We start from the raw sequence: 14,001 nt of genomic DNA on the forward strand, positions 1-14,001 counted from the left end.
TCTGTCCACCTTAATGGGAAGTTCTAAAAAAGCTTCCCTTATTGTCTGGTGAATATAATTTCCTATAATGAAATAATGAGAGGGTTTCTAAGCAGCTCTGTCACTGGCTGCTAGACAATCTGCATGTCTGCAGCAGATAAAAAATTTTGGAAGCTGGGGTTATGTTGAAAATCAGCCAAGCACCAACAAAAATTGCACTCAGCATGACTAGGAAATCTGAATCCCCGCAGCTGTTTGTTCCTAGTGCTTAACACCGATGAACATTTCTGATCAGTCATGCTATGAGGGACTCATTAATCATTCATGCAGTTTGTAGCTACCTGGTGGTATTCAAGGCATCCATGTGATTCCTTATGGGAATGCAGCAGAGAACTGGAAGACACATTTCAATATCAGATTCATTTTTTTACCTCATTTTGCGCCCTATCCTTTACAGATGTGTGTCTGTGATAGCCAGGACTGTAAACACAGTGGGCCTCTAAGGTGATGCCACATTGACAATTCAAGTATCAAAGGCAGATGTCCAGGTCAGTGTCTTTCACAGGGGAGGAACTCTCTCCTGTGGGCTGCCAGATGTGTTAGAGAGACTTTCAGAGGTGAGTAGGTGCTGACGACTATTGCTGTTATTCAGGGTATGCAGTTAGACCGTGCGTCTTCAGTCTGTATATGGAGCCACTAGCTGCTATTGCAACTTTCTATCAGCAGCTCCATCTGATGTAGAAGTCCACAAAGTGTAGAGTGCCTCTGAGACTGGACATCTGAGAATCATATATGAATATGATCTATTTCCTTAAGCCTTCTGAATTCTAAATTAAGTGTAATCCAATACTTAAGGAATAAAATAAAGTTGTGTATTATTTTAGACTCAGTTTCATTTCTGGAATGTGGCTTTTGTTTTTCTGCCTAGCACACTATAGGTTAGTTAAAAAATCAGGTTCATTCATACCCTGGCATCTGGTTTTCAGTTAGTTGTTACATGTGGTCAGCCATGATGTTGACACCATTACTGGGTACCTTGAAATTTATATTAGTGGAGTTGTAAGGATGGATTCGTTTTTCTGACACCGCAGCACTGACAACAGTGCTTCAGAATTTGGGCTATCTACAGAACCACATCTAAAAAACAAGCAGCCTTTAAGAAGTTTTATGTTTTCTGTGTATATTTTACTGCCTTTTTTCACTTTTAGCATTGCTCCAGCCTTTAATGTAGGCACAGATCCATATGTTCTCATCATAGCTGGAGAATTACAAAAGAATTGATCTTTTACCCTGAAGTTGTAAAATACTAAACAAATATGCTTTGCAAAAACTAAACTATAACATTTTTCACATGATGCTAAGGGAACAAAGAGGGAAGAAGGCAATGTTCAGGACTAGGATTTTGGGGCAACACATTATTTAGAGAGAAGTAGTGACATGCAGAAACACTGCTATGCAGTTATTTCTATGGAGAGAAAATGTTTCAAAAATTTCCTGGCTGGTTTCTTCTTTCCGCATGCCAATTCTTCCCTACCAGGAAGAATCAGAACCCTTTACTCTCCATATTTCATGGGTATGGAGGTTGGACTGTGCCAGTAAGTGATGAGTAAGGCAGAAGGAGAAGCGTGGCAGCCTGCAGATCCTGGGGACAGAAATGTGGTATGAATAGAGAGTTGTAGATCTCTGGAATCTTGCTTAATTGGAGCCGTCTCAGGAACCAGAGAGTGAACTACTGTAGTGTGATACTTAAGGATATCATTTCATTTCAGGTTTTGGGGTCACTAAGTGCTCATGGTTTGCTATTCTCTTTTAAGTCCCCTGAGAAGCCATGGTACAGAATTACCGTGGGAGGCATCTAATCTTTTGTAGTATTGCATTCCTCTGTACATTTACTCAGTGAGCAAGCCAGAAGCAAATGTGTAACGATGTGGTGCCAGAATTTAATGCACTGTGTCCTCCTGAAAGATGGCAGATCTGTAAGTAGAACCTTATGAACAAGATAACTCACTTCAAGCCACTACAAAAAAATCAGTGTGCTCACATCATTACTGGGAACTTGCTACTTGCTGATAATATGCAGGGATAAATACAAACATGAATATCTCTTTAGGGTGACACACTGAGTGTTAGCATCACAAACCTTGCTCTATTAAAGGAAGATATGTATCGAATTCATTGGCACTGGACTGAAAATTAACTTTTTAAAGTACTTTCTAGCTTTTCTAAGATATGCAGCGTTTCATTTTGCTGCAGTCAAATACTCCTGATGTACTGAAAAACAATTTTCCTGCTAACCATCTTCAGAAAACGGCTTGCTGTAAGAACGTAAATGGCTCTTGACATGCTTTAACCAGCTATTTTTATTAGATCACAAAAAAGTAGTGAAGTAGACCTAAAACAAGTTGTAGGCATATAAAATATTGATCCAGCTGTAAGAGAATGGGAGCCATCTTTCATTCAAGGGCTTTTATTTCTCAATTACTACTTGAGAAACCCTGACCTTAAAAAGGCCAATGCTAATCCTCGAAGGAGTGAAAGTAATTGCACTCCTTCAGGCTTCTATAATCTGACAGCACTACTAGCGACGTCCTCTCTTTCAGCTCTCCGGGGTTGAACCCAGCATACTGATTCTCCAGGCTGCCCCCCTCTCGAAGAGCCCTACTACTTCTTTCAGGATACTGCAGTCATTTCAGGTCATTCATCCAGCTATTCTGGGGCTAGAGGTGAAATTAAATAGTAGGAAAAGGAGATGAAGTAGAATGTTTTTCTCCTTTACCTTGACCTCTCTTTTGGATGAAATCACAGAGGGTAGGGGTGAGAACCTCTTGTTGGTATCTCACTTGGTGTGATATGCTTTGTAAGAGTAACACTCCTGATTTACCCCCTCAGAGAAGTTCAGGTCAGGCTCTGTATGGAGCTTTGAAAAATGCACGGTACTGCTTGCATATATAGCCTAAAAAAATGACTTTGTGCTGTTTTGACATTTGTAGCTGGACAGGCTTCTTTTCTGTATTAATGAACAGCAAAGTGACTATTTATCAAAAATCTGAATTTGCTGTATTTCACAGGCTTACCTCACCATTGAAGAAGCAGAATATAGTTGCAACAAGCAAGCCCTAAGAGGAAGAAAAATAAAAGAGTTTTAGAGTGCGTCATTGTTATTGTACTGTTTGGAAGTTTAGACTTGAGAGATATAAGAAAAAAAATTAGTCCACTTCCTCCCCATCTCAGTTATTTCTTCTAACCTCCCCCATGTTCACAGCTACATTATTGTACTGATTTCTATCTTTTCACTGTGTTTAACACTTTCTTTTGTATTACCAGCATTTCTTAATCATCTGTCTTGGCTGTAAAGCTGTTTCTATCCAAGAGAGCTACAGAAAGGAAATTAAGAGATATTTAAGGTAGATATCTTATAGTGGAATACCCCACTGCAACGGATTTTGCTGAAGAGAGGGAAGAGGAATAGAAGCACAGATGATGCCACTCATTTGTCAGGGTGCAGTTACCCAGTTAAAGGTAGCCAAGGATAATCAAATGCCTCAGAAAGGCTTTGAATTGAAGTGTACGTTAGCATAAGAGAACTTGCATGGAGTGCAGTGGGATGGATGAAGTGGATGTGAAAAGCGGTATTATTAATTGAAAAAGGAAAAAAGTAATAACCGAGAAAGGAGGGAGGAAAGAAAAAGAGAGACTGCAGATCATACCTTGGTCCTAAACTGCTTAAAATTAATTTAAATAGTGCAGCAGTGCTTGAGATAACATTTCACTACATTTGCAAGATTAAATAGGGCCAAGCCAGGAACATGAGGCGAGGAAGTAGGAAGTACAAAATTAATAAGACAGAAATTCTGCTACATAAAGCCTGCCATTCAGAGTCATGTAATTAAACTTGTCCGTGTTCTAAATAGTACTAGCTCTTATTAAAATAACATTACATAACAACACTAGGAGCCAAATGCACTCATTTAAAATTACTTAAAATATTTATAATAAGCCAAACTTATGGCAGTTTGTGAAACTGAGGGAAAAACTGCAATACAATAGCTTGCATTCCCAAGGGCTGCTCTGAAGACTGTTACAGCTGTGTCTTTTCTATAAATCCTCATTCAACCAATTACAAATTAAATTATAACTAACACTTTGTAAAACAGATCTTGGACTCTTAGTGTATATTTTGGGCCACAAACTTACGGTAAGTGATAATTATTTTTTACCAGATGCTTATATATTAGAGACACATAGAGGCTGCTTTGAAGACGTGCTAACCACCTGAATGTCAGTAATTACTTTACTCCCCAAAATTTTCTTTTATGCAAATAAGTAATTTGACATGATTTCAAATATGAACATGGAAAAGCATGTGTGAGGAGGAGGAACTATAGACAGGATGAGAAAAAGAAGGCTTCTTTTTGTATTTTGGAATAAAACGTGAATATTCTCAGAAAACTCAAATCTCATTTCACAATATGCAATAATTCATCCACAAGTCCTGTTCTGAGAAACATCACAAAGTTCCCCAAAACCTTATGCCTCTAAAGCAAGACTTTGACAGACCAGAGACACCTACATCCAAATTTATGCAAGGGAAGAAAATGTTGCACATGACTGTGGCCTATATTGCTTATGCTTTAGCACTGTGTGCTGCTGTGTACTGCATCAATTTGCACAGAGCTTTGCAAAACATCTGCTGTTGAACCGTATGGTACACAGTCACATTAGGGGTTTCACCTTTTTGCTAAAATATAAGTGTTTATAACGACAACGGTCAGCCACGATGGGAAATGAGATGGACCTTGGTCTCCTCTGGGATTAGAGCCTGCCAATGGGTGATCCACATGAGGCATGACAGACATAAAAGACACCAGACAGAGAGAAAGAAGTAGAGGAACTTTTTAAATAAATCTATTCTTTAATTGGAGAATTTAGCAGAATTTGAGAACTGGAGTTCACATTAAGGCAGAATTTGAACCTGAACAATTGAAGTTCCTGTATGTATTTACTGTCCTCTGTTACATCCTGCAGTTGCTCTACTTCTTTCTTTTGTTGCAGCGTGTTGTTCCCTTAGTGAGTGTTTTTTCCAGACAACTTCTGATAACAATGCTGAAGAGGAAGACATGGTGATGCCCCATCTCTCTTTTGTTACACTCCTGATTTGCAGTGAGTTGAGAACAGATCAGGTTCCTCACTCTTTTGAGGCTACGCATGTTGTATGTCTCTGCTGGCTGCAGAAATTATTTTCTCCAGTTTGCCCCACACACATATCCCTGCTCTTCTCCCAACAGTCATAGCCCCCTGGGATCTGCCATCCGAAATTTGTGATCATTCCTGAACTCATTTTACAGTGAGTCGGAAATTTCCATCTCCATGTGATGCTGGAGGTCTCTAGCAGACTCCTCACACAAGTGAAGACAGTCCTCCTATGTGAACTTGAGCAAACAGGGGACAATTTACATGCTATCCTTTTTATTTCTTGCCTATTACACTTCCAACATTAAATGCTACTCCACTATTTTCCTTCTTTTCTCTTTCCTAAATTAACATGAAATGTCCCAGTTTTACTCCTGACTCTATCTCAGAACATATCTATTATGTCAACAGAATAAAATTCTTTTTGTAGATGATGACAACGACTCCGTTCATCTACAAGTAGGGAAGAGTTTTCCTCTTTTAAAGTTAAACCTTATACATTTATGTACATTTGCACTTTTTATATATTAACCCTCTATGTAAGATGGACAAGCAGGAAACATAGTGAAGAAACTAGCTCAAAACCCAAGTATGTCCCCTGAAAGGCTGAAAAAATAAGAGGGGAAAACAAAGACATGGAAAAACTGTGGTATAAAGTGTTGTATATTGAATGTGTCCCCCTTGCAGCCATAAGGAGAGTAACAGGCTGACAGGCCGTGCCCACTGCTCCTCAACAAATGTGGGGGCTGGCACTGCATCCCTGGGACCCCTGCTCATGTTGCCGTGGGGCTCCCATTTCTGCGGCTCCACGGGGGCGGGTCAATGGCACAACCCTGAGCATAAATTCCTTGCACAAATGTTTTCTTCTCCTTTTGCCTCCTGGCAGGACTATAGTAATATATTAGAAAAGATAAATTGAGAAAAAAAGATGTGTGAGGGTGCTTTCTGCCTTCTTATGTGCCCAGGGATCATGCAGCCAGTTCACCTTGGTTGCAGAGACTTCTCCTTTGCAAAAGTCAAAGTAGGCTCATTTTTAATCTTCTTTCTGAGTGTCACTCAAGCACTTGCTCTTCCTTGGGTTGACCGAATCTGAGGACCTATGTTGAAATGACAAGTGACCAGAATAAAATTTATTCTGCTTTCCTGGGAAATTGTTTTCACTGTCATTCGCATGAATTTGGGCCAGTTACCTTTGAAATTAAAATGCTTTGTTTAGCAGTAAAATCAGTGAGAGGTCCTCTGGAATGAGGTTGGAGGTAAATTTTTTATCTCAGCCTCCGCGGTACGTCAGTATGTCTGTGCATTTAGGGTCCCTACCTCATGTTCTACAACAAAATCCTTTATCCAAAGAGCTCACAATCAAACACAAAACCCAAATGAGTGTGGAGGGAACACTAAGGACTGTAACCATGCGGAGAGTATGAGCTAACCTTTTTAAAATTGTGATGAGGACTCATGGCAGATAGATAGGAGTTTTCTGAGGATATGTTTGAAGAACCATGAGTACCTGATGTAGCAGTTACCAGTTTACAGGTAGCCAACCATGGGATCTGCCAGCCTTTTGTGGAAATACAGAAGTGATGTTCACACAAGTAGTGAACACTTAGGTTGAGATCAAGAGAACAAATGCAGCAAAGATTTGTCAGATTAAAATTGCATATAAACTGCTTGTTGTTTTTAATTAGAGTAAATGCTAAAGTGGTTCTACATCTTGCCTGAATTTTAGCTCACGTCTCAAGGCATCCGGATGGTTATCTTGATTGAGAGTTGCCATCTCACTGGGTTACGTAAAGTATATGTATCACTACACAGTGTGAAGCTCTGGCACTGCCAGATCCTTCACATCTGTTCATCTCTGTGATGTCTTTATCATAACATCCAACATGCTTTCAATCGCAGTCCGAAAATGCTGCTACATGAAGAACAGGGTTACAGTCCTTAGTGTTCCCTCCACATTGTGCTTTATATGTAAAATTCTGCCCGTAGTTCAGAGTAGTATGTGGGTACCCTCAGCTACAAAGCTTCAGAGCTACATCAGTAGCCGATATTAGCTTTGTCTTTTCTGAGCTAGAGGGCTCGAGAGGCAGCTGATTTTACAATGGATGTATTAAAACATGTGAGAAACCGAATCTGGAGTAATTATTTCATGGTGGCCTACAGGTTAATTCTTATACTTTTTTTACATAAGTCTTCCTTTTTTCCTTCAATTGCTGCTGTTTTTTTGCATAGGGTGCAATTGTTGTTGAGGATGGTATCTCGAGGTCAATTATGTCTCTCTGCCACTGTGTGGAGTTGTTAAACTAACCTGTGATATGTTGTCAGGCTGATAGTAGGATAACAATGGCTGTGGGACTGAAGGCAGAGATGATGAATACATTTATTTTGAGATTAAAGCCTTTAATGGCTGCTTCTGGAATTCTTTATTTTATTTCTGGAACTTTGTGAAGACCAGATAAACATGGCTCTCTACTGAATCATGCCTTAGGGACTGTCCAGAGGACTTCATGCATCTTATTGACCCGATAGTGTGTTTTTCCCTGCATTTAAATGCCAGTACTGGCCCACAGACATCCTTTGCTTGACAGGTATTTGAATTGGTTTTCACTTTCTTATCCGATGTCTGTCTTGAAAAGATGTTCCAATAATTTGCTCAGTTAAAAAAAATTATTTTTAAATCTAACAATTTAAGAACAATTAACATCAAAAAGGTTTCCCAAGGCAGATACTGCAAATTTAGGTGGGTTTCTGATACCTCATTTGGCTTTTTTCTATCTCATGACTCCATAAAAGCAGTAGGGATCCTATATATGCGTCTTTCTGTTATGACTGAGCACTTGTATGGCCTTAGTCTCTGCCCTAGTTATACACTCTGCTGCCCTTTAGGCTTCAGTGGGATGCTGCATTCATGACTGACGGTAGCAGCTGAGGGCAGAGATAATTGTACAGATGGCCATAATATAAAAATACAGTTTCTGATTGAGACTGCAGAAGGCTTTGGTCCATTAAAAATAACTAAAGATGGCCGAGGTGCTTCCATGTCCAGAAAAATGTAAGAAATTATTCAGGGAAGCACGTCCATTCTCCACAGGAACTTTTCAGCAAAGAAAGAGCTTTCAGAAAAACAATGCTGTGTTGCTGATCATCTTCATCCACAGCACTTTCATACAGCACCACTGAGGTAAATGATTGTGTGACAAAGCATTTGCTCGTGTTAGGTTAAAAAAAAAGCAAAGTGAAGAACATGTCTGTGTAGTTTCTACTGCTGCTGAAACAGGGAGATTGTCAAGAGAGGGCTGAAGATGGCAGCTCACCTGTTGCAAAATGATGGAGACATCTCATCACCAAAAGCTCATGCTTTTGCATCTTCTCCATCTCCCTGCTGGAGGTTTCATTACTGTCATTTTATACAGCAATTTTTCATACAAAAATGGCACTTTATAACATCCAGCTTTCAGAAAACTTTTTCCCCAATTTTCATTGGCTCATAATACTAGAAAGTTTTAAAATTAGTAATAATGCAAAGAAAAAGAGAACAGGAAATGAAAGAAAGACTTATGTTGTCAAAAGCAGTACTATGTCCTTAACTTTATGCAGCAGGAGAACAAGTTTTTGTCTAGGCTGGCATCAAGGAGCATATTTATTTCCCTTTAAATAAAGAAACAGATTGAATGTAAAATGGATTGAAGTATCTCGATATTGTAAGAGGTTGCCTTTAACTGGGCTAATTTTTTCTGCATAAAGCTGCACAAGGACTATTAGCTGACGTTAAAAGTACAACTTTGAGGCAGGGCAGGTATATAAATTTCTCAAACCCATGCCTAAAAAAGACAAAATAACTTTTATACGAATCAGGCTCTTGTGAGCTGGATCTTCCTGCTCAGCAGGGCACAGGTGCTGCAGTCCTGAGGGTATTTCTTGGAGGCTGCTAAGTGACACGGGATTAATCTTATTTGAGGAGAAAGAAACCTTTGATTGTGCTCCATTTTATATAAAAGATATTTTTATTTGCTAAGGGCAACAAGGCCCATATGCTGAAGAGCATTATTAGTTCTTCTTAGGGGCAGACTCGCACATTTAAGATCTTAGTCAGCAACGATTTGAGAACGTGAATAATTTCCAATGCATGCACGTTGCTGTTGATTCAGGGGCCATTTCTCCACCGCACCAAGCAGACCTCTGTGGCTATACCTTCTCTGGCTTGGGGTGCCATACCATGCTGGGTGGTGTGATGCTGTCTCCAAATGCACTGTGCTGGAGAGCAAAGTCAGCGAGAGGGGGAAGCTGGTGGAACGAGCTTGGGAGTGGGTGCGGGAGTTGGGGGCTCCTTGGAGAGCATCTGGTGGGGGAAGGCTGTATGTGGGACTAACATACATATCCTGGAGCTAATGCATTTCCTTAACATTTCTTTCTTATGAAGCCTCTGTTATCACTCAGCGTCAGAGATAGGGAAGGGGGACACCCAGGTGTGCTTGCCAGCGACAGCTCCTCAGACAGGAGCTCAGCCCCCTTTTCTTTCCACCTGCCTGGGATCCCTCAAACCGGATGTGGGTACCAGCCTGAGGGGACCTGCAGCATCCACCCCGCAGGCTCAGGACCTCGCAGGGGGGCTGCTGTGCTCTGCTCTGGAGGTATGAGGTGCAGGCAAGCCCCTTGGGGGTGTGAGGCACGAGCCACGTCCGTGCCGCCCTCTCTCACCACGGAGAGCCAGTAGGCTCCTCAATATTGTTATATTCTTGTTATACACAAGAAACAGGGCTGCTGCTGCTCCATTCCTTCACAGGAGGCAACCTATTTGTACCACTTTGTTTTTGCAGGGCAGCACAGTAGGATTTTTCAGGCTTTTAAGTGAATCTGATGGATATGTTGTTATGTGAGAGGTGTGCAAGGAGCCAGTGCGTCCCAAGCTGTAATGTTTTACACCCTGAGCAGAAGCACATCTTTCACAAGCTTTCAGTATCATCTAATGGGCTTTTGAAAGTCAGGTTCTCTAGAGAAAAATCTGCAAATCACTCGCTGTTTTGTAATGCAAATGTTTGCTTTATGGTGCCCACTTTAGGCCCGCTGCCTGTTTAATTAGCTAGCTGCATGTTCATCAATCCACTGAATGCATCTCACTTTGTGCATAAGTTATTCCATTTAAGGACGGAAATATCTTTCTTTTGCCTGATGTAATCTTCATTTCAGCACAGTCTGAGACTGAAGAACTCATCCTGGTTATGGTGAGGGGAGTTATAAATCTCTACTTCTACAGATTACACCAGGGGCTCCTGGGTAGGGTGGAAAAAATATATGCATTCATATTAGGAGCTCAAAAGTCAGTCTTCAATTTTTGTAACTTATTATAGATCCACTCTACAGATCTGTTAAGAGGAATCAGCTCTATGTAGCATAAACAACACAACCTGACAAAGCGAGGCAAGTGGGAATTCCTCGTATAGCCATATTTGAAAAAATCCTTCTGCTTGAAATGGTGAACACTGAGGGTAATATTGCAAACAGGGCAGAACAATTCAAAATCAGACTGGCTTCTGCTACGTGAAATCGCTTTTGGCAGAGGAAGCTTAGCAGGTAACATCTCATCGCATTTTTTTTTCAGCTGGGAACACCACAATAAAGGAAATACTATTGCAGTTTCATCGGGGAACAAATTGTCTCTCATTCATTGTCTTCAATCATCTGATTATTACAATAGACTGCAGTGCTAGTTTGTACCTTTCCTGTATACGTGGAAGAGGTAACTAATATATCAAATCATTGTGGTCACTTAAAGCAGGGATGCACTGTTGAAAAACTGCCTCTCTTTCTGTTCCAGAAAAAAAATCATTGTTTAATCAGTTTAGAGATGAATGGAGAATGTGCTACATCAACCACATGAAGAAATATCATAATTACATAGATAATGTCTCTTGTATATTCCTGCCACTGGATGCAGAGATTAACAGACTGCTGCTAGTTTATGGAGAGGCAGGCTGCACTATAGTTTATGAGGGTGAAATAGCTAGGGGAGGAATATAGCCATTACACAAGCTAATACAGTATCTGCTAATTACATAATCACTCCTAGAAGAAAATGAGCACCAGAGGAAGAATTATATAGCTGGCTATTTTAAATATGCATACAAGCAATGCTTGGGAAGGGAATAAGAAAGTTTATTTTAGAATACAGTTTAAAAATTCTGCTTTAAGTAGAAAAGGAGGAGTCACCATTAGTTACAGTCAGTGGGTTAACTGCATAGCTCTCATGAAAGATCAGTTTTTACATGCTGTCAGGTAGCACACTAAGATTACTTTCCTGAGGTTTTAAGAGCTCCTCTGTCGGGTCAGAAGCTTGGTCTGCACTAGAGCAACGCAGCTACAGCTCTGTGTCACCACTCTTGCTGGGACAGCTCTGGGTGGTGCCATCGTATCCACGCTGGTGTCCCCAGCACTGGTACTGCTGCCAAAATGGACTACGAAGAATGGGCCATTAGGCATTTGGTGTCACTAAGCCTGGGACAGACTCCCGTTTCGAGGACTGAGAGAAGAGTAGAAGGAGCCCACAGAAGACAAAACTTTGTCTTCTTAGATCCCTCCCTTCTCTAATCCCATCCCTTGTTGCAGCTGAGTTTCATGATACTTCCCTTCCATGGCTGGTTCCCTTTTGGCAACAGCTTAGCTACTTTCTCTTGCATAACTAGGATTGCTAATTAACGTTCTTTTTGTGGGTCTCTGACAACCTTGCAGGAACTGGAAGATGCTTTTAGAGTACAATGACTATCTTAACACTCTGTCTTATCCGAGCTTGCTAAAACTGTAAGCAACTTGACACCAGAGAAGTATGTTTGGAGACAATCCTCGAGAACAACCTTGAGACTCCTGAAGTGACAACACAGTGGTCCAGGTAGCAATAGAAGAAACAAACTGTCGTTACTTTAAGAACTGTAAAATAAAGATGGCATAAAGTGCAAAAATAGACAGGCCTCTTACTTCAATTATTCTATGCATGCAGCAGAATACACAGCCACATTTTTGGAGGGGTAAGGGGGATTTTTAATGCAGCAGAAAGTATAACCTAAGATGACAGGATGAATAGCTTTCGTTAGTATTATTTATCACTCAGCTTAAGGAAAGAAGCATCACTGATTTTTTATAGTTATTCACTTACTTACTATATTAAAACAGTTTCTGCATTTACCTTCTGCATAAAAGGAACCAAGAAGTGGGTCACTATGCCTGTGTATGTTGTCTGCTACTCGCAATTGCATTTGAAATCTGCCCTTCCTAGTAAATATGAGACTGGATATATTACAGCCAGTAAACCAGATAACCAAGCATTTAAAATCATTTAGTGTTAAAAAAAAAGAGGAAAACCAAAACAGATCTATTGAATAATGCTGCATTTTCAAAGTATTTATAAAATCAAAATATTAGCGCTATATTTTAATTTAAACGGCATAATGCTGGAATTTTAACTCTTAAATGAAGTTTCACTGTCTTCATTGGACTTTCCCTCCACACAACCGTTTTCATGCACAACTAATTTTTATATTAACCTCATGGCAACAGTTTCAGTCAATCTGAATGCACTGGCAAGCATAGTGCTTTGAACATTATTTAAAACCCTCACTGATCTCAAATTTCTCCATTTAATTTAGAAATAGTGCTATCTGATCATCTTTGCTGCCTTTTTCATGGTTTCCTCTATCTTGTGATTGTTCTTTATGCAACAATACTATTTTTGCAGGGGAAGAAAATCCAATAACGTAAAAGTGGTTAGGAAAGAAACACAAAATCACAATCAATCACACTCATTTTCATGGCAAAACAGTTGGCAACAACTTCTTTGGCTAAATTAACCTAACAGCAAATACCTCACCTAAGTCTAAGTAGTTATTATATAACATACCTGGTAATGCATTAATATATGCATGATGTAATCATATATTTCTCCGGCAAGACGGTTTTCTGGTCTCCAGGGAATAATAACAAACTGTATTCCTAGTAAAGGCACCAGGATTAAAGTGGCTCTGACAGCTTTCATATACATGTTAGACTCAGCACGGTGGGTATCTCTTAGCTTTGTCACCAAAACTCGGACAATGTTAAGCAAAAAGAAAAAATTGACCTGCAAAAGCAAAGAGCTTATTGGCAAAGCATTCAAATTAAGCAGGCATTCAAAGTATAAATACAGCGCATGCAAATGACAGTAAAATATAACTTTCTAGCTTCACTGGAACTCATAATGGGCAGCTCCTTGATAGTCTGGCCTTGGAAATTAATCTTGAACGTCTTAAGAGAGTAGGTGTTAAGCACCTCTACACGTGTCCCCTAGGACCTGCCTGAACAGATGTGTCAGACAGGTTGGGCTCCCTTCTAGAAAACACTGAGTATTTTGACACTGCTGTGGTCAAATTTAGGACTTCCAGGGCACAATTCACCTCATGTCTATGCAAAAGTCTAATACAATGCAGACGAATTGCTCCCAGGACTGACTGTCTCTCTCTCCGGACTCCAAAGGTGGCTTAGCTATCTCGCTTCGTTCTGCACTGAAGTCTACAGCTAGGTGAGAAAAATCCCCCACCATGTCCCTGGGCATATGGGACATATGAGGGCATCTGCATTCTCCAAAGAATGTGCTCTGGCCTACATAGGCCAATATTTCAGGTTTGTGACTGCACAAAGGGGCAAGTGTACTCTTAAGAAAAATCTAGGCTTACCCTTACCTACACCAGACCATATAAACCTCATGGTATATTATCCACTGGTTAAAGCTAAAATTGCTGGCTCAAGGCAGAAAGGCTGAACTTTTCATAAAGTTTTGACTCTTTTGGTCAGGTATTCTGACTAGCTCAG

At 40.3% G+C, this 14,001-nt stretch overlaps 1 protein-coding gene across 4 annotated transcripts in view; it reads right to left on the reverse strand.

The window, feature by feature from the left end:
- CALCR (calcitonin receptor) overlaps positions 1 to 14,001 on the reverse strand; it is a 173,157-nt gene that overhangs the window by 13,869 nt on the left and 145,287 nt on the right. For all 4 annotated transcript variants that reach the window (XM_068934848.1, XM_068934849.1, XM_068934850.1 and 1 more), the window contains exons 11-12: positions 13,055 to 13,273; positions 3,054 to 3,095 (exon numbers count right to left, since the gene is read on the reverse strand). In XM_068934848.1, coding sequence (XP_068790949.1) covers positions 3,054 to 3,095; positions 13,055 to 13,273 — 261 coding nt within the window. The remainder of the gene's footprint in view (positions 1 to 3,053; positions 3,096 to 13,054; positions 13,274 to 14,001) is intronic.

The sequence above is a fragment of the Struthio camelus genome, chromosome 2, assembly GCF_040807025.1.
Source record: "Struthio camelus isolate bStrCam1 chromosome 2, bStrCam1.hap1, whole genome shotgun sequence".
NCBI lineage: Eukaryota > Metazoa > Chordata > Aves > Struthioniformes > Struthionidae > Struthio > Struthio camelus.